A 22,265-nucleotide genomic window follows, 5' to 3' on the forward strand; every position below is an offset into this window, starting at 1 on the left:
CAAAGGCAAAGCTGTGAAAACCTTCTCAGCTCAAAGCTCTGCAACTGCATGTTAAGCAGTGGAGTTCCCATCAGGTCTCTCTGGAAATGATTACACAGTTTTTCATGTTGTTACGATGGAAGACAGTAAAAGTGTTAAATCAGCAGGATTTGAAGGATCAAATTCTTACCGTTTATAGAAAATGGAACCACAATGTCTTCCCTCTGCAGCTGATGCATTTTAATACTTCCCTGGTATTAGTTGGGCTTTTACAAGTTAAAAACAAAGATAGGATTGCACAAACCTGCCTGACATAGTCAAACAAGATACACAAGGGCTACCTGAAGCAGTTTAGAAAATACTTATTATACTTTGTATGTATTTGGAAAGAAATACAGTTTTGGTATTTGGCAATATTATAGTTCTGTTTCTGGTGTGAGGTTTCTTTGTTTTAATTTATCTATTTAAACTACTGTTCCTCATCTGCATTTATTTCAGCAGTATGGGACCAGATTCTGCTGCTGCAACACTACTACTATCAGCTGAGTTACTTTTACTGGATTAAATCTAGCTTGCTGTTTGATAAAGCAAAATATGGTGAAATAATGAGTGTATCATTATTATCATTATCCTAATTTTGACAGTGTTTGTGTTGTATAACATCAGAGAAAAAGATGGTTCCTGCCTCAAAGAACCCATAGTTTCAGAGTCTCAAGCTGTATCCCTTCCAGCTCATTGTCTCTTCCTAGGGTTATGCACTTTGCCTCTTGCAGGAGACCTCCCACATTATCTAAAACCACCCTTACCATTTCAGTGGTTAAATAAGTTGTGAGAAGCAGGAAAACAAGTTACCTACGTGCCTGCTTCAAGTTGCTGTTACTCTAATGAACTTTTTTCATGCTCTCTCATCTCTAAATTTAGCTAACTGCTAAAGCCAGAGTCTAGCAGATTGGGGGACACAGGAAACACTAATGCACAGACTGCACACAATCACTCTCAAAAGAACAGCACACATTACAAGACAGTGTAATTACTATTCTGCAGCCAAATGAAGTTTATTTTATGAAATTGCACCTTTTCAAGTCTAATAAACCATTAAAGTCATTCATTCAAGACCAACACATGCAGCACAAAATCAAAAGAATTATTTAGGGGCTGAAATCAAGAGTTTGAAAATCTGTTCATGTTAGAGTTGTATTTGAACAGATGACATTGTAACTGCCAGGCATAAGTACACCTTGAATCTGAAATGGAATCTTTAAAATAGTTGCCTCAATGCCATTTAATGAGAACATCCTGGAGAATCATGGGAAAGAGTTAAGAGTGTAAATTCAAGTATAGAGATTCAGAAATGTACTGTACACATACTGGCACTGCTATTAAGACACAATGATGATACTATGCTGAACGTCATAAAATTGCAGAAAAGTTATGCTATTGTAAATTCTGGCTCATTTTCAGATACAAGAAATACGGTAAACCAGGAAATATTCTGTATTATTTAGTTTAGATAAGAGACAAGCAGTTTTATTCCCTGGATCACATACATAAAAACTGATTGAAATATTAATAAACTTTGTGCTTATATAGATAGTTTTAAAGTTTTAATCATCCTAGTTTTCAGAAATTATATTTCCAGTATTCTAGCCAAAAAGCTTTCCCTCTTTTATGAGAAAACAGCACAAGCACAACTCAGAAAGTTTATTAATTCTTTCTTTAATAAAGCGGGCTAGATGTTCTTCCAGAGTAAAGATACAAAGCTCCACAACTAAATCAATACCCAGTCAAAATAAGACACTGCCTTTCTGCAGTACATATATACTGACATGACATGCAAGAGACTTTAAAGTAATAAATTACAGATGTGAGATACAGTAAAACAGTCTCAGATCAGCAATCTTAATGCTGCATTAGTTTTGTCAGCAATTTGCAATGTTTATAAATTTTCTATCTGATTATTGTTATCCATGAACATTATGAGCAGGTCATTTTTGGAGAAAAAGAATAATCTTCTATTTAAAATGACAATTTCTCTTTCAGTATATTCTTAACATAACACAAAACAGAGTGATGATTTGATGTTTTATCCAACTTACAAGTTTCTAACTTAACAAATATACTAAAATACTTTTAACTATCTCTGCACTATGATCAAATATCAGAGACAACATATTTGAGATGTGGAAGGACATGGCACAACCAAAGCAGATTCATTTGCTGGAGTTACTGTGATCTTATTTGTATTATCATCTCTCTGCTTTTGAAGATTTTTATCATATCCCATGGCATGATACACATTCAGGTCATCGGTATTCACTGATTCTTCTTAGACACTCCCCAAATCTTTATATAATTTTACTACTGTTTTAAAATATGCAATATTAAAGATACAACTAATTTACAAAAATAAAAAACCTGTACAAATCACACTCTTCTGTTGGCAATGAGACTGTTCAAGAAAATAGCAACGTGATCCCTGAACGACCCGCTAGAATAGAAATCAAAAGACCGATGCTTAAAAAAATAAAAAAGAAGTAAAAACATTTTGTCCTGCCAAGCTACTGGAATCTTTGAAGGTTTATGTATCACAGAATATAAAACTTCTCTCTCTGTCCCCAGAATATTTCTTTCCTTTTTCCACAGGTACTTCTTCAACAGTCACCCTTTGCTGATGGCACCACAAGCCTTGCTGTGTAGGTTGAGGCTAAAGAAGCTTGAAAGACCTAAATAAATCAAGTAGCCACCCAATCCCCTGCTATTCATGCAAACTCAGGGTAATAAAATAAACTGGAGACAGGCATGCATGCTGAAATTCCAAAGTGATATTTTATGATGCTTAAAATTAAACCAAAATAAACACCTCTCCAAAATGTTATGCACTTAAGATCATTCATCTAAATAGTCATCTGATTGTTCACATCACTCTGTTGCAGAGAGGTGTGATGCTATGCCTGCTCATAACATTCTAGCATTTTAACATTCTACAAGGCACAAATCATTTCTGAAGAACTACATGGTGGCTTTTGAACATGTAAGGATGGCAGCTACCATGTAATTACAAAACAATTAACTCTTCAGTTCAGTCACCGACATAGACCTTGTAAAATCTAAGACCAGAAAATTACATGTCACCTCATCTTTGGGATAGGGTACTTCATTTACAGTTACAGACTAAGCAGCAAATAACTACAATTTCATAACTTGGAACAAACACAAGCTTTGCCATGCAAATAGGAAGTTGTTGCATGGTATAATGTATATGCATCTTAAAAGCAAATAATGCTTTTTTTTTGCTGCTATGACAGAGTGACATACTAACATTCCTCCCTCAAGATAACTCTGTGTAGATCCTTCAAGAAGAGAGATCTACTCATCACCTGTTTGTTTTCCAAACAGAGTTGAATTCCAGCAGAGATCAGAGAGTACAGAAAGCCCCCCTTAACTACTTGAAAAAAGCTGTTATTAAATGTACTATGGACTTGATGAGAAAGAAACACACTTTTCCATAAAAAAAACAAGTAAGAGAGTTAATTCAAAATGTTCTGTTGGTTAATGCTGCTGCACCATTATGTTTCTGATCAGAAATAAGGAAATCATATAGGAATATATGTAAACAGAGTGTATAGAAGATCATAGCAATGAGACATAAAGTGCTTTTAATTATGAACATTTCATTTCACTTTGCAACCTTCTCTGGTAAGTTATCATACTTGAGCAAGCTTTTGTTCAACCAGCTCAGGTCTACATTATGAAACACTGTTATTTCCCTTGCACCTACTGCTTTAACTGTGGTAGTCTGAGTAAAGTTGAAAAAATCATGCCAGGGGTAGTAAAAGTAGACAAAGATAAAGAGGGAAAGAGATGAACTGGGAACTCTCAAGGGGGGAAAGTAGACAAAGGCAAATAAGGCTCTGTTGTGTAAATTCCCATTCTCAAGGAGTTTGTCACATAATCTCCTGTAAGCACTGAGGAACAACTACACAAACCTCTGCCCTGAACACACCCCAGGCTATTGCCAGATGAAAATGAAGAAACTAGGATTCCTCAAGAGAGAACAAACTTCCTACCAGGATGATACTTTTAATCTTTTTGATACTCATTCCCTATTTCTCTAATCACAGTCTCTTAAGAAAGAGTACCCTTTCCTACACAGAAAACCCAGTCAAGAGTATTTTGTAAAAGGCAATATTAAATCTAGCCTGTCTTTTCTGCTTCAGGTCAGATGCCAAATATCCACACATTTCCATTATGGCACCTGGCATATACTATTCTATGTTTTGGGAAAGCAGCAGTTCTACAGTAACAAAGCTCCTAAGTAAGGTAACAGCATAATTAATAATAACTGTATATTAGAACTGGGTTTTACTGGGTTTTTCTTTAAGGCAGTTATTAAAATGTATATATTATTTTTTAAAAGTAGTAAATTTATGTGGTTTTTTTGTTTGTTTGCCTTTTTATTTTAATTTAGGCTTTTGGCAGCTGAAATGGGTTACCTTTATCTATTTTCTGTCCTTGTAATCCAAAGAACTATCCACCCTGTGGAATCACAGAAATTAGAGCTGAATTGTAATGACAGATTTCCCAGACTCTCCTACCCTGTTTCTTTAGATGTCCAGTGGGCTGACAATAGCAAAGTCAGAATCTTTGCTGTTATTACTACTGTTGTCATCAGGGCTGGAGCTCAGGTTGCTGGATGAGGCTGAAATGGAACCCATCAGAGGGTCAGAAAATATCAAAGAAGAACGAGATGGAGCTTCTGGCTTCCCTGCTGCCTCCTTGTGTGCCTGAGGGACGTGCACTGGCTCTGGAACAGCACTTTTACTTCTTTCCTCTTCTTTGGAAACCATGATATAGTCATCAGCACTCTTGCTCTCACTAGTGCTCGAATCAGTCGTAGTCTGTGAAACAACAGCACAGAAAGGACTTAAAGTGAGCACCAGTGTTACCACTTAATGAGGATTATGAAGCATGTCAGGCATATGGGAATGGGACAAAGGAATAATTATTATCCAAAAGTGGCCATGAATAAAGTGAAGAAAAAGTGGATATTAACTTTAGATTATATAATTTGTTATTTCGCAGAATCACAGAGTATTCTGAGTGGAAGGGATTCACAAGGATCATTGAGTCCAGCTCTTAAGTGAATGGCCCACACAGGGATCAAACCTCAATCTTGGTATATTAGCACCATGCTCAGACCAAACCCAGCTAATTTTAAAAAGCATAAAAATGTAACACTTTAAAAATACATATTTTAATCTAACAGTCTTACATGTCTCACCATCATAGTGCATCCACGTAGTGACCACAGCAGCCAAGCAGCAAACACATACATTACAGGTGTGAACATTTTCAGTAATTAAAGTGGGTTTCTGCAGTATTTAGTGAAGCAGTCTTGAATTCTTTGCTGGTTTGCATGTACAGTAGTGTTTTGGAGCTTGTCAGGAGAATGGTTTGATATAAAATTTCCTAGTAAAACCTTGACTTGTAGAATCTGAACCACCCATAACCTGACTTAGTGTGCACCTGTTTGGGTTCAAAAAAACAGGGCTGCCAGAGCTTCCAGGGTTAGTGTTGTTGATTATTTCCTAACTCTTCCAGAAAATGAGGATCTTGGAATCCAAATTCTGAGTGATTAGACCTTGGGAAATGTGTGTCCCTGAGCTATTAAGTAGTGGCTCAAGACCACACATCAGTGCATCAGAAAACTCCATCTTATATTCTACAATACTAGCCACACTGAGAGTCCCAGCTTTTCCAGTCAGAGACTGCCATGCACAGTAGAGAGGGGTTTCTCACTTGTTGAAAACTGGCAGCCTTTTAGCTTGGTTGCAACCCAAATGGACAACACTTTGTTTCCTTCTCCAACAGCTGCATTCAGCTTCTGTCTAGTGCCATCTTCCTCTGGCAAGAACCTGACTGCTTTCTTGGTTGCTTTCACACAGATTTTTTTCAGAATAATAATGCAACCTGCCAAACAGCCTGTAGGTACAGGCATCCTGAAGTGGTGGGATGTTCAAGCCAATATATTTCATTACAGGAATGCAAGACTGAGAAAAAGGAGAAGTAGAGGGAAATGTATATGTTCACATTTGTGGCAATACAAACCCCTCAGCTGTTAGTCTTCCACAAAAAAAAAAAAAAAAAAAAAAAAAGGTAAATTCATTCTGGGGTGAAAAGAGATTAAAACGATTACAGATATTACAACAACAACAACAACAAAAAAGCAAGCAGTTACAGAAAAGAAAAAACCTCAGAAATAATCTGAATGAGATAAAAGTGAAACTACAGTATGGCATTAAAACTGGAGCCACAAACATCAGCAAGCCACAACTGCAGTTACAGAATCCATGGCAACAAGCAACATTTATTTTTATTATTACAGCTGAAAATTATTTTCTCGTTTTTATTACTGATTGTTGATCAGAATGTTCTTGAAATGGTGCTGTAGAGTAGCTCAGGAAGCAAAACTCACCTGATTATGAATGACTGTAAGACAGAATGAGGGAGCTGGCAGTCTTTGGTTGTTGTTTACATGGTCATTAGTTTTTAAAAGTCACAATCAAGATAAATATCAGCTGAATGGGAGAATATATTCAAATACAAAATTGTGCTTCCAATTTATATTTTTATTTGTGCTCAAATACCTCCCTTTCTAGTAAATTTTGAAATATCCTGTTCTCGTAATTTATAATTTTTGTGTATTATCTACAAGTATGCAGGTATAATAATATTATATAATTAATATTACTATAGATTTAATTACATAAAATATTCTGTTTTGTAATGAACTAATTTTAGTACTTTATAATTCAAATGGAAGTATCTGGAGTCCAGAGCATTGGTTAAAATTTTACCTGTCCCAATGTAAGACAGTCATCACACTGATAGAAACTGGCACCTATTATTTTAGATAGTAACTCTGTTCTCACAGATAATAATAAATAATACAAAAAAAAATTAATACAAAATTCAACAGATTGGTCTTAAAAAGATCAACAACTAGCCTTTTCTGAGTGTAATCAAAATTGATCTCCAACCCTCCAGATACTGCAGAACCAGAGTAGTTCAAATGTCAAAAACTTCAAGCAGTTTCTATGAAGTTAAAACCACAGAGTTCTATCCTACAAGGAGAGATACTTCACTGTTTAAACACTTCTGAGCTGAGACATCATTTGTTAGTAATTAGCCTTTTGCTTTCATCTTGTCTGTTTGAAATGCTGTCTCCACGAGCTGTCAGTGAGTCAGCTGCCATCTCCAGGGGGCTGAGGACACAGGCAGCACACAGCATCAACACAGATTCACAGAACAGGGTGGGATTTTGTGACCTTTAAAGGTCACATAGTCCAACTCCAACAGCGAGGCACAGGGATGTCTTCAACTAGACCAGGTTGCTGGGAGCTGTCTAACCAGACCATCAATGTTTACAGGGATGGGGCACCCACCAACCTCTCTGGAAAACCTGTTTCAGTGTATCACACCATTCTCATCACAAAAAAAAAAAAAAAATTTGTTAGATCTAATCTAAATCAACCCTATTTTAGTTCCAAACCCTTGCCCCTTGTTCTATTGCAACAGGCCCTGCTAAGAAATTTGTCTCCATGCCCCCCTTTCAGTACTGAATGGCCACAATTAGGTCTCCTAGGAGCCTTCTCTTCTCCAGGCTGAAAATCACCAATTCTCTCAGCCTGTCTTCATAGGAGAGGTGCTCCAGCCCTCTAATCATCTTTGTCACACTGCTCTGGACCTGTTCCAACAGGTCCTTGTCCTTCTTGTGCTGGGGATCCCAGAGCTGAATGCAGTGCTCCAGGTGGGGTCTCACCAAGGGGAGCAGAAGGGCAGAATCACCACCCTTGATTGCTGGCCATGCTGCTTTGGATGCAGACCAAGTACAGTTGGATTTCTGGGCTCGAGTGCACATTTGGGAAATGTTCAGCCTCTCATCCACCAGTATTTCCCAGTCTTGTAAAGCAGGGCTGTTCTCAATCCCTAATCCTCCAGCCTGCATTAATACTTTTTTGGGAGCTCTAAATGCTATAGTCAAAATTTCAGCACTTTGTTCCCACCCCCCGCCCAGTACAACAGAAATATACATTCCTCTAAACATCCACTGCCACTTAATTCACCTGGCCTCTTTCCACACTTCTATTTAAAACCTCTCAGGGAATGCAGTACGGTCTCATTTCTCAAAATTATACCCTTTATTATTCCAAGCTATCAAGACTCCTTTATTTCAGTCCTCACAGCCCTCACACCTCCACCTTGCGTAGGGTGACACAGATCTTACTTAGTGAAACACTCGCCCAGCAAGATCAGTATTTTTGTCTCTGGCACTCCCCAGTTTCCTAAATTCTGCTTTCAAGAGTGTGCTCTAGTGCAATTGAAAAAGCATCATGCTCTTTAATAAAAGAAAGAAACCACTCATTCAAATTTCTTGTTGGTGCTGTTGAGCTTCCTAACAGTACTCTTCATGCCACCCACACTTTTTAGATTGATTAAGGAGACCTATAGCTCACTGAAGTAACTGAGAAGCAGCAAAGCAGAGATATTGACCCCAAAATCCTGTAAAAGGGCTTCCTGTAAATGTTTGCCTATCCCTAGCATACACTGGTATTTTGGAACTGATATTTCCAGAGGTAAAATACCTCCTTCCTTCTTCTTTCGCCTGTTTCTGTTTCAGGAAACTCATGCTGACGTGAAGCATGTTTTCTCCCATCTGCTGCCACTACTGAATAAATGAAAAATGACAGAATTATACTTCCAGTAGCTTTGAAAGTTAACAACCTTACGCCCATTGCCATATGGCTTCTCCAAACAATTTTTCCTGATGAATATCAGCTACTAGGACCAGGCTTATTTCATTTTCCTTCACACTGTGAATGAGTTAAAACTAACTGCAAGGATACAATTCAAGAAAGCTTAGAAGAACAGTAGCTCATTTTGCCTCCTTTTTTGAACAGACATAAAGGCAAGATAATGTGTTAATTATCATTCATTATTTAGCAACAGAAGCCTTCTGTTTGTCAACTGCATGCTGCTACCAAAGCCAAACATTCCAAAAAATGCTTGATTTCTTTTAGTCTTTAATATTCTTTTGCATTTTTAATTTTGCAGCTTTCCTTTCTAAAGAAGGGCTGTATCCTTATCCTCATTTTGCAGAAAGGGATTTTGAAACAAAAAAGAGGAAGAACACTTTTAAAAAAGCAAAGATGATAAATAATTTATACTTACATAACAACCAAGCACAAAAGACCAGATTTTAATCTCAATTACAGAATAGCTATACCTGTAACTGTTCCAGCTGTCCTAGAAAATAACCCTGTAACTTCAGCAAAGAACAATCTCTACAGTACAAATCACACCAAATAGAATTACATGCATTACCACAGTCACGGAAAATGCAAATAGAGTAGAAACTTATTTAGCAAGAAATGCATTAAAATGCTTAGAAGTGGCTGTTTTTTAGTCCCCCTACAGTTCTCAGTAAGTACTCCCAGCATGACCCAGGGCACCAGTGCAGACTCTTTTCTTCAGGAGAGCTAAAATGCCTGGCCTGGTTTGAGCCAACAACTGAGCCCATCAATTAACAGTCTAATATCACAGTCCACTGTTCCACAGTTTTATTTTCTTGGTTTTTATTAAAAGGGGTACAAAGCTCTCCTCTTTTGGTTTGATTTTATGCACGGAGGTTAAAGATGAAGGGCTTGGAAACAACACAGACTAACCAGGGGGTAGGTAGGCAGACAGACAAACAAACTACCCCTAATTAACTAACTAAGGATACAACCAGTCCTCCTGGAGTGCCATTTCTAACACTAATCTTTTTCTTTCTGTCAAAGGTGCTGTTGCTTGTTATTTCCAGAATTTCCAGAAGAGGACAGGATGTTGATCCATATGAATATACTGAACCCCCAAATATAAACCAAGCAGTGCTAATGCCTCATTAATGCTCTGCAGCAGCTCAGCTTGTACAACCTCTGCTCACGTTATTCATAGTTGACTTATGAGCAGCCTTGAAATGGATGTCACTCAGCTCCTGGGGATGGGTGTAAATACCCTGACTACACACTGGTATAAGCCCAGACATCACTGTATCACTGTACATCACTCTGAAAATCAGACCAGCCTCTGAGTAAGGGCTTCTCCAGCACCAGTAGGGTCTGCACACACACACACACACACACACACACAAACACACACACACACACAGAGCTTGCTGCCATGTTATATGACATTCTACCTTCTAGTTTCTAGAAGAGAAAAACCATCCAAAAAACACTATTTGCCTTTTTGGGAAGAAAACAAGAGGTACTTCATATAAAAACTAGAAGATGAAGGGCAAAAATAGGAGGACATTATATACTGTATCAGTTTAACCTATAGCTTTATTATGGCAAAAAATAATGATTGTGGTGGCAACAGCTAAGATAACAATCAAAACTCTCTAACAAATCTTTGCTCTTTGCCACTACTGAGTATAAAAAAATAAATCTTGGTATTGCCTCTAATACCAAAGTATAATTAAAACATGTTTTTGAACATAGAGTGCTCTAAATCAGGGGGATTGTGTGTAATAAATCAAAATGACCCTGTGTCGTTATTTGAAAATGAATAAATATTTCCTGTAGCTCCTAAGCAAATTTTTTGCCAAAAGTGAACTGACTGCACTCAGTTAGACTTTGAGGTGATAGTGCTGCCACTGATTTATGAGTGTGAGCATCAGCAGCAGGGTGTCAGACTTAATAGAACTCCAACATAGAAATGAGCAGACACAAAACTACTTTTAAGATCATGGTTGGGTTGGACTGACTCTTAGACAGAGAGGGCCCTTTGCCTATGAACTTGTCCTATGACTGTATGCTTTGCATGTGAAAATACTGTTTACACATTCAAGGAGAAAGTCAATACAATGAAGTAGAAGGTAAAAGCAACCTCCTTGCTATTTCCTTTTTGGCACTGGCCATGAATACACTGCAATGCAGTTAATCAGCTCTTACATAATGGGATCCTGGAGGACAAGGACAATGAGAGTAATCATGTGGGAACATTTGGTATGGGAACATTTACCTGCAGTTTTCACTTTTTTTTTTTTTAGTAGGAAATTGATCTGTGATTCTGTGATTCAACTGTGTGAAAAAACTCCCCCCAAACACTGCCTAAAACTTGGACTTCAACATCTGTGTGTCTACAATAAAAATAATTGATCAGAGCAGGACAGTAGCTAGAGATACACTTTTAACCCACTCTCCATATGGACCAGGAACACTGGTGTGTCCCATGTAATGTCTGGACATGTTAGAGGAAATCTCCAAAAAATGGAAGGCCATCAATGGCCTGCTTGAGATGCATTTATTTTACCTGTTGTCCTGAGATGAACTGTTGCTTTGTCACGACAGGTCCCTTTAGGACATCACCTGCCCCCTTGTTCTGATTATTGGAACAGTAATGATCATCAGCAATGGTGATTTGCTCATTTTCTTCAGCTTCCAGCTGGCTCTGGTTGAAACGCAATGAACCCTTCAGGATATCCTTGATCTGTTGTTGAATAGGAGGGGAAAGGATGTAAGTTAAAAACTGGGATGAATTCTACATTTTCTAAAGCCCTGTGCAGATTGCTTTTATAAACAATTTCCCCAAAATATCAGCTTTGAAAAGACAGGAAGCAAGTCAATATTCATACCTATATTAGGTTAAAAATAGAAACAAGAGTGAAATGTTTTTTATTAGAGTCTGGAAAACAACTATCAAGGAAATCTAAAGAGAATAAAACTGTTAATATGACCTCCTGCCTCATTATAGGTTTAACACATATCACATTGCTCTTCCTAAATGTATTTTGAGGGAGCAGAGGTAGTATAAACAGAGCTACAGATGCTTTTTTTTTTTTTTATTGGTATGTAGTATTTTTTCCTTTAATTCAATGATATTCAAGTGTTGTCAAAATGAAATAATGAGGACACAGGCATAGTTGATGTCTAGCAAGTACGTTTTGCATTCAGAAAAATGATAGCATGGCTTCAGTCTAGCACTTGGTGTTGCACTTCTTTAGTTTTGATCTGAGGCCTCCAAAACTTCCACAGGAGCAAATACTGTAAAAGTTCTTTGAAGTCTTTATAGCTGAGTTTTATTGTTACAAATAAAAATATACCACAAGGTTTGATGCACCAGTAAAACAGCTACAAGAAGACAAAACAGCAGTATATAGAAAGAATAACATAGGAGAAAAAAGGAGAAAGGATTAATAGTTCTGAAGGGCACAGGGAAGTTAAGCTAAGCAATAGTAATACCTGCTTCAAACCAGCCAAGGAAACCAGAATTTCATCTTCTTTTTCCAAGCGCTCTTGCAAAATGACTTCCTGAATATTTCCTGTAACATCAAAAGAAAAGAAAGATAAAGAGAGAAAACACCCTAAATAAACTCTAATGTGCTGTTACTTACTGCTGACTGATCCTTTCAAAACAGACTCCTGTGACCTGCAAGCACAGTTCTGTATCCAAACCTAGAGACTAACATCCTTATTATCTGCAGAGGTGAGGCCAGCCTGAGTCTGGCACTGTTGCCAAAGCCACAGAAATGCTCTGCTCCTGCAGGACCTCTGTTGGCCCTGTGTACCAAGGAACTCAGGCTACTCCTGGCCCCTAGAAGACCACACCAGCCTCTGTGTTACATACAGTTTTGAACTTGAAAATGCTTTATAAAACATTTAAAAGCAGTTAGAGAAATATGCCACATTTCATAGAAAGGTTTAGGTAAAAGCACAGCAATCTTCATCTTGATCCCATGGCCACTGCAGATGCTAGAATACTCTTCTTTATAGAAGGACTACAAAAAGTTTAATTCCCTTTCTATTCTCTTCTTTTAGGTAGAAGACCCAGAACTGAGCAAAACTTATTTGACAGAAGGAGCAGTGCAGTACCAGCTCTGCAGGAGACTCTTGCCTTCCATACCCACAGTGTGGTCCTTCAAGGATGCATTTCACCAGCCTGGTATAGGGTGTTTGCAGGAAGACAACCTCAGGCAGTGCCACACTCCAACACAGCCCAGAGGAACTGCAATAACTCTGCAGACTCAGATTATTCTCTGGCCTCCTAGCTCCTACTTTCCTCCTCTTTAGGGAATACTAGGAATTCCTCCTGAGAGATTGGCAGAATGAGATGGTATCTGTCAACTGAAAATGACAGGATACTCCTTTGTGCCACTCCTGTTTTACATACACCGACTGAGCCCAAATCCCTCCAATACACTCATTTTGGAAGAATGCTTTGTTGCTCTTGAGTATACTTCACAATTAGAGCTTTGTACCATTAATCCACACCTACATTGCATTTGTTTGTTTTTAACAACATCCTGCATGCTCAGAGCCCAAATCAGTGAAAAGCCAGAACTATTTTAACAGATGATCCTGACAAGGACAAATATGATGACACTGCCAACTCTGACACAATATAAAATTTCAAATAGAAGCATTGAGTAATTTGGTATGAGCTTTGTGTTTGAAGAATAAATAGCAAAACAATGAGATTGTGGGAGACAGGACAAGAAGAAAGATTAGAAGTGGAGAGGTAGATTTAAAACTTGTGTATAAACACAAGTTTGAAATTGAGTTGGGGCCAGAAATCAGTAATGGGCATGAAAGAGGAATGGAAAGGGCAAAAAGGAGAAAGGATCCATGCCTCAGTACTAAATGAACTGCTAAAAAGCAATCTGAGATGTAGAAAGAGTGAAAGAATCTAGAGCATGAATGGAAATAGCTGACAGAAGTCAAGGGGATGTGATCAAGGTCAAAAACATCAGTGAAGGCACCATAACTCGGCTTTGCATAAGCAGCCTGCCTGCATAAGGAGATCTATGCTCACATTATTTAGGACACATTATTTACACTACATACTACATTTATACATTATCTATACTACTATACTACAGAGTGAATGTCCTGCAGCAATGTGGTACAATTGTCAAATTGTTGCTCAATTAAACAATTTTACACAAGAAAGACACTGTATTATGAAAACCAGAAATAATAAAAACCCAGCTCTTTCTGAAAATATGTAGCAGCTTGAATGGAGAAAATCCATAATTATTGCAACATTTTACTTGCTTTTTAAAAAAATTTTACATCTCATTTCTCTAGTCCCTCAATTTGGTAAGTAAAATATATTCATATTTATTTATTAAATAATATCTTACATTCTGTTTTCCACTGTTTCAAAGAATGCACAATTTCCTTAATTTAAAAGGTTCAGAATTTGAAACATCAGAAATCTAAACCTTCATAGGCAGGACAGTGTGAATCACTGAATTCAACTCTCTTTTCCATTTCTCAGCATTAGAAAGAAAAGTGTGATCCCCACATAAATTAAACCACACATTAAAAAACTAGAGCATGAATACTGACTAAGCAGATAGACCAAGAAAATAATTCAAAGCAAACCTCTAAACTGCTGAAGACTAAATGAAGGAAATCTAAAAAATTTGGGACAACAAGAGCAAGAAAACAAAAGCTAAAAGGTATTCCACATGATGTGGAAGTACTCTATTATTACTGTTCTTTGGAGATGTTTTGTAACTCAGTATTTAAAAAAATATGGAAAATAATTTAGCATCACTATAAAACTCAGTTGTAACCATGTTTGATGAACCAGTACTTTGAGAATTTTTGAAAAACTTACTAATGGAATATGATAGTTATCCAATAGTAAAAATTAATAGAAATGTTTGCATCATCACATATTTACTTCAGCAAGATTAATGCTAGATTTTAATATTAACTTCAGAGGAAAAAATATTAGGAGCAAAAAGGTAGGAAATACAGGCAATAAGTAGCAACTGAGGCATAAAGGCATAAATTGGGATGTCCTTCTCTAGTGCAATGAAATGGAAGGGAGAATTCCTTGTGGAACTGGCAATGAATCCTGTTCTTAAATATGTCCTTGAAGTGCATATGGCTTCTAATCTGCTGCCCTCATCTCTTTTGAATGCAAATCTTTTTAACTTTCGAGTAAGTGAAACCCAAATTTACCAGTGCTCATTTTTTCCCTGGCTAATGAGTAGGGAGGAATTTAAAAAATAATCCTTAGATGAGCAAAGCATACAGGCAATGTGATTTTGCATGAGTGCCTCCTTGATCACATCCTTTTGCTGGGAGCACCCTTTGAAATCCATGTAGACTGGAAAGAGAGGTGGGAAGAGGAGGGATGGCAAGAAAGTTGGTATGTGCTCTGCAGCTGCTCTCCCGTGAATGGCTGTGCCAGGGCACAGCATCCTCACTGGGGGACTCCCATCCAAGCTTTTCCCACTGCTGGGGGGACCTCATAGGGCTGTCAGTTGCTGAGATGAAGAGGGAAAACAAGCTCTCAAATGCAGACAAAAGGTTATTATACCTCTGTGTATTTCAAAAGATATCCTTGCAACTAGAACCACTTTAAAAGATACTGTTTCAAGAGTGCTAGGAAGCATATTTGATATGATATTACTCAGCTGAAGGACTTCTACTTTAAGCAGAGATGTGTAATTTAATTATTCTTTGTTCACAGGAGATGTTACTGTACTTTGAGAGAAGTGCTTCATGTATATGAATGAATTTGCCACATACTGATTTTTCTTCCTTATCTGCTGCTCTATATCAGTACCTCACACCTCTCTTTTTCTTTTTCTTTTTCTTTTTCTTTTTCTTTTTCTTTTTCTTTTTCTTTTTCTTTTTCTTTTTCTTTGTTTTAAAGAAAAAAGTAACTTATCTTTAAAAAATGCTGAGGATGCCAATTTGGAAGTGAAAACACCTTCCTATCTTTAAAACCCCCCCACTGATACAATGAATCTAACAAACCTATTATGTGATTTCTATATTATTCAAAACTGAATCCAGTTTGATTCTGTGCTATGAATATCCATCTATTGGGATAGCTGTTGCTATTCAAAAGTTATCAAAATCCTATCATACACAGAAAACTTGGGTTAAGGTTAAATATTGCTGACTACCTTGTTTGGTCTTTTTTTTTCTCTTTCTTTTGAGATTTCATTTAGCTGATGCCAAATGTTTTCTGCAGAAAAAGACAGTATTTCTTTATTCAATGAATTTCTTAGTAGAGGAAAACAAAAAGTGAATTTTGCAACTTCTCACCTGGTGGTCAGAGCACTGCTGTGAGATGTACGAGATACCAGACTGCCATTACAAGACTCTGGATTTGTTTCAAAGTAGTGCTAACAAATATCTGACTATCACAAAATGAACTGTCATACCCTGACTGTGATCCTGACTAAGCCTCAGAAACACCAGAGCTGTTAAACCAGTTGTTCTCTTCAAAAGTCAGCAACATTATCCACTTTGATGGATACCCTCAAACCAGATTCACATCTCAAAGGATGCCTTTTATATAATGAATTAGAATTAATTTTGGGTACTTTTTTAAAAATGAGGAGACTCGTTTAAGTTTGATAAATACTAGATCAGTAAATCAATAATTACTTCCTGAGTGAGACTCTGATCAGCTGCCTTGATGTACTTTAAATCCAGCTACAACTGCAGAATAGGAACATGCAAATGATTGCATTGATGTTCTTTTAAAAAAAAAAAATGAGAAATGCTGTAGGTAGTGAGTTTTTAGCAACAGTTGAAACAGCTAAGAATTAAGATGAATATATATTTTTCATTTCTTGCTCTTACAGTTATGGCAAATTGTGAATCACTTCACATGCATATTCACTGTAGAAGTAATATAAAAATCAGGATTTCTATTTCCTTCCTCTAAATTAATTGCTAAATTTTAAACTGAAGACGTGCTATCTATAGCAATGAAAGACGAAAAACATCCACAGCAGGAAAATTAGAGAAAGCTTATGCTGTGTGATGATTGAAATGCTCCATATTGCATGATGGTGTGAGCAGTCACTGCTGAGTTCCCAGGCCAGGGAAAGGGGCTATTCAAAAAATTTCTCTCTGAATGTGGAAAAGCTATTAGGTTTAGCATAATTACTTTAGAGGCTTATTAAATAAAGTAACTTTCACTGAAAATTTTGCTTGCATTCAACACAGATTTTGCAAGAAACCAAACCAGAGCTGCACTAAATGAATGGGAAAACTTGTTTGCTGTAGACAAGGTCCCCTCAGGCATTCTTCATGCCCATCCATCCAGAAGACAAATCTGCATCTCTTCCCTTTCACCGAGGAGGTGGGAGACAAACACCCTGCCAGATGAAGGCACAAAACACACTTGACATAAAATCAGATGGATGTGGAGAGAACCAAACTTCTCTGAGGTTCTTTGTTTTCTCCCCACTGCTGCTTTCGCAGTGCATCTCCCTCCTAATGATTTCTATTTTAAGCTGGTCTCCGTGGGCCCTTTCCAGGAAGATGACTCCTGCTGAGAGGAGCTAACTCGAAATAGCTGCAAGCTGTATTACGAATGCTGCTTTTCTACTACCAGCTCCTGATCAATGACTTGTGAACAAGAAACAGTGCCAGGGTCATGTTAAATCGACTTTTTTCACCTTTTTTTCACTACTGAGAAGAGAGCTCAAACTCAGAATGCAAAAGTACCTTCTCAGTTCCATTGTAGGCAGGAGGAGGGAGGGAACTGAGGATGTTACTGCACCTCTTTATTTTTTCAGAAGAGGAAAACCAAAAAATGCCAGTGGTTCCCATATATGTCAAGGCACAGTCAACTCTCTGGACCATATTCCAGTACTTTTGTAAGATTGTCTGTATGAAATCAGGGTTTACAGAAAATGTTTCCAACATTCCCTGCACAATACACTTGTGGTAGTAAGAACATGTCTTTTCAAGAACATTAAGGACAGACTGGGACTTTAGCTTCTGATAATCAATCTTTCCCTCTTTTCACAACAAATACTGCTTTCCTACCTGAACTTGGTCTGAGGAGCATGAAAATGAACTCCAGACCTTAACACTGGTTTGTGGCCTTTCCAGCAAGACAATGCTGTATGACATAGTGATATAGCTGTTTTATATGCAACTCAGGATGTTTCCAACTATGGCATTTTCCTTCCAGCATTAAAAATACAAATGAGAGGAGTTAAATTTACTTCTAAAACAATAGTGTTTGTAATCTAAGTATTGACACTGCTAAGTAGCCTAGCTGTCATTTAACTGTCTCACTGTGAATGTCAGGATTTATAGTAACAATTACACATTATATTAAAAGCACTACTTAGCAACACCTGAGTCTTAAAGAACTGAAAGATCCTAAAAATCAAAAGTATGAAATTATCTGTGAAATTATCTATGTTCTTTGAAACATTTATTTTAATATAAATGATGTATTTATAAAGTGTTGAATATAAGTGATGTATTTATACTTCTGGTTCACATGTTATGCAGAACACCAACACTTTATCAATATTTAAAGTGTGGTCATGCTCGTGACATCAGATAAATAGTAGTAAAAAGTTACCAATCGTCATCTCATAGCAAGGCATAGAATTGCAGATGTACAAAGGAGATTGGTAGGGTCATTAAGTCATTTTGTCCATCCCTTGCTCAAAGACACAATCAATTCTTAGCTGTGAACTCTAATTTGCACACACTAAGCAGATTATGCTTAACATATACCTTACATCCACATATTTATGGAAATAATGGAGAAACTAACTATTTAGTCAGACATCAATTTAGCTTCTGCTGAGGTTTTATTCCCTTACATGTGGAACTGGAAGAGAAATCACTGCCTAAGAGATGCTGGAAAGGAAAGAGTGGATTGTCAGTGTACTTCAGTTTAAGGGAGAGGCTCACTGAGCAGCAGGGAGGAAGCAATGGGAATTCACTGAAAATTGCAAGGAAAGCTGTTAATCAGGTAATGAGGGACTGTGTAAGCTTCATCATTTTAATCTCCTTTTCACTCAGACTACTGGGATGAAAGCATCTGAAAGCATCCAGCCTACCACAGCTGGACTTCCAGGACTAGCAGAGATGTTATGAAAGAAAGTAGGCTCATTCTGAGTAGAACCAGTTATTTTTGACCTTAAGAGCTACCTTAAGACAAAAAGTTGGTTAAAATTCATGCAACATGAAGAATTACAGTTTTACACTTCATATATGTATACATGTATTTATATATATCTGTAAAATGACCAGAAATTGCAGTCTGAAAGTAAGTCTTTACAACAAACATTTGTTGTATGCTATGCTATACAACAAATACTTATTTCCCAGTAAACATGCCTGCATTTGATTTAATAAATTTCTTACAGCTCTTTTTTTATATGCTGTTTTTATAGGTTATGTTACATCATTACTCTTAACCAGATACATCAATCCCTTAGACTCATGGGCCTGTTTGGATGTGGCCTTTTTTACTGATAGCATTTCTAATCACACTGGATTTATAAACCATGGATTATTTTATTTATGTCTAAAGCATAAGAGAACTCATTTAATGCATTTATTTACTCAACAAATGGTGAAATATTTCATTTCAGCACAGGGCAGCAAAATAATCTCCATTTCATTTTATCCTTACAAAAATGTCATAACCTTTCATTTCATCACATGACACATAAAACAAGAATTCAGTACTATCTTGCATACATTTAACCAGCACTGTGTCTAGATCTATATTGAGCAGTATGTCAGTCCCTAAATACTCAGCATTAAATCAACTTTCTCCTCTCCTTTCCCCACTGTAAAATATCCTTATAATAAAATGCATCCTTTTAACAATTGCACTGACTGTTAGAAGACGGAGGAATGAAATCAGTCTAATTAAACCTTTAAAGGTGCTATTTCACACAACAACTAAAATTACCCCAGCAACTATATCCTGTAAGTTTTATTTCTTTATCTTTATATTTTTTCCTTCCTTGCTCATGGTGCTTGCAATAATCACATTGAAAATGTGGCTTTGAACCATTTTTAATAAGTGTTCCAAACAATATTTGCCTGGGAAATTTTTCAGGAAATTTTTCAGAAATTTGTCAGGAAATGCTAGCGAATATACAAGTGCCAGCAGTCCTTGATGTTTGTGGCAAGGATGTCCTGTGATCCCATCCAAAGAACTCCCAAAACATTGGTTTTAATTTCTCTTGTTACCATGACTCCATAACTTCTGGGCATTTTGTAAACACATACAGTTTTTACAGGCTACCCATGAAAGCTGAGAGCTGACATGCCATTCCAGAGGCAGGATGCTGGTGGTGTTTACAAAAACGAGAGATTAAAACTTAACTTTCCCACATCCCTTCCATAATTCACAATGGAGGGGCAGAGATGTACTGGAATGCTGGTGAAGGACATAGCAACATATTACAGACAGCAGGAGTAAAATTGGAAATGCACCACAAGGAAAAACCAACAGCCCTATATGGGTAGCTCAGAGAAGGATTTATTTGCTTTGGCTTAGTAAAGCCATGATGCTTAAACATAAACTTACTAGATGTGGATCAGGGCTAAGAGGTTTTTTGTGATGTTGCCTTCAAGATAAGAAGTGATTTAAAGATCTGGATATTGAGCAACATATTTCTGAGACCCTCTGAATCTCCCTCTGGCAGCTGGTTCAAGTTAAGCAGTAACAGTATGAAGGTGAAATTAATAAAACCAGGCAGACTTATGTTTCCTCTGTATAATTGGGTACCTTTGCACATATTTCTAGGGTGTTGAGCAGAACCCTGTGAGCTAACTCTGCAGAACTGGTATGAATCCTCAGGGCTTATTAGCTGAGGCTCTGTGCAGCAAAAAAAGCAGCTAAATTGCTTCTGAATTTCAGCTAGCTGGGGATGCTACCTTCTACATTTACATAGTGCTGCCCTTAAGCAAAAGCAAGCAGGGAATGACCTTAGTTTCTCCCCTTTTATAACCTGATAAATTGCCCATCAAAAAAATAGTTTCTATATAAAGATCTCCCTATCCAAGTTAATACTGGACCAATGTTCCTTTAAATTGCTTCTCATGAGAAGGACTTCCTGTGCTTCATGTTTAATTATTTGGTAAGCCTTCCCACACTTGGAGGTCTGAAACTATGTCTCTGTTGGAAACAAATGGTAGGTTCTTCTGTCCTAGAAAATGGTGATGGATTGGTTCCTGTCCCATATAAAGAGACAAAACTTTGAAACTCAGCAGTTTTCTTTCTGGAACAAAACTGGCAAGTTAATATAGAACATCCACAATCTCTCATACTGGTACCTGCCTAAGGAGGGCTGATACCTCTCCATGGCTTTAATTAACTTTTTGTTAAGAAGCTGCACTTTAATTGCGGGCCAGTGCAGATGTGGTCCAAACCCTGAAGACAACAGAATAGCAGATGGTGTCAGACAGTGTCATTAGCTGGTGCCACCTGAACTGCCATTTAACAGGCTTGAGCCTGGGATGTAACAAGAGGTTGCTCTTGGAGACATTCCAGACTGACTCCATGTTGAACAAACACCTCAAGCTCAGTCCCATACACAATGTGAAGGACAAGAGAGGAATCTTCCAGCAGATACTACAAGGCCCTCTGAGTGCTGCTCGTGTGCATGTCTCTTAGACATTTTTTCATGATCTACTCTAAGACATCAGACTGATGTCACATTTACCAGTTACCAGGAAAAACCTTTTTCTGAATGCACTTGCTAGCTTGATGATTTTATTTTCACATAGGGCAAGAAAGGAGGGAACAAACCAAAATTCTTCAAAAAATAAGTAACAATATGACAGGTAATAATATTGTAATACTTAAATGGTGTATTACGGCTTTCTGAATCATTGAGGCTTGAAGAATTTATGTGCACTAACAATAGAGTATCTCCCAGAAAGAAAAATGCTAAAGAATATTACCATATTTCTGAAATCATCAGTGACAATATTATTTCTTGAAAAAGGCTACTGCTTGTGAGAAAGTAACATCAAGAAAATGTATCTGTGAAGATGCTGGAGCAGTGATAGCTATGGCAACTATACTTTTTCACTATTAGCTGAGTAACATCCTGCATTTATTTTGTGAACAAAGCCACATGACATGTTTACAAGTTTGGATGTGTTTTCATTTCAATAATGGAAAAATTGAACACAGGATATTTTCTTTTTTTTTTTTGAAAGCTATGACAAGCTTGTGAAAGCAGGTGGGAGCAACAGTAAAACCTGCTTCCCTGCATTGCTATTGTAAATACCTAAATTTTTACATTTGTCCTTGGAGGTGTTCAAAGAAATCTCCCCTGAGCAGTACTCCAGTGGTTAAGGGAGAATGGGAAGAAAAGTAAAGCCCTTTGCAATGCACAGCACTAAGATGGAGACAAAGATCACAAAATGACTTTCCTCCATTTTAGTAATGAAACCTCTATTTCTAGTTTCTACCCATAGCAC

At 37.3% G+C, this 22,265-nt stretch overlaps 1 protein-coding gene across 2 annotated transcripts in view; it reads right to left on the reverse strand.

Moving 5' to 3' along the window:
* Nucleotides 1-4,412: 4,412 nt before the first annotated feature.
* The window catches only part of TBC1D5 (TBC1 domain family member 5), a 309,248-nt gene continuing 291,395 nt past the window's right edge, over nucleotides 4,413-22,265 (reverse strand). For both annotated transcript variants that reach the window (XM_079299429.1, XM_079299430.1), the window contains 3 exons: nucleotides 12,267-12,346; nucleotides 11,338-11,514; nucleotides 4,413-4,877 (listed from right to left, as the gene is read on the reverse strand). In XM_079299429.1, coding sequence (XP_079155555.1) covers nucleotides 4,584-4,877; nucleotides 11,338-11,514; nucleotides 12,267-12,346 — 551 coding nt within the window. In that variant the 3' untranslated portion in view covers nucleotides 4,413-4,583. The remainder of the gene's footprint in view (nucleotides 4,878-11,337; nucleotides 11,515-12,266; nucleotides 12,347-22,265) is intronic.

The sequence above is a fragment of the Erithacus rubecula genome (assembly GCF_903797595.1).
Source record: "Erithacus rubecula genome assembly, chromosome: 3".
NCBI lineage: Eukaryota > Metazoa > Chordata > Aves > Passeriformes > Muscicapidae > Erithacus > Erithacus rubecula.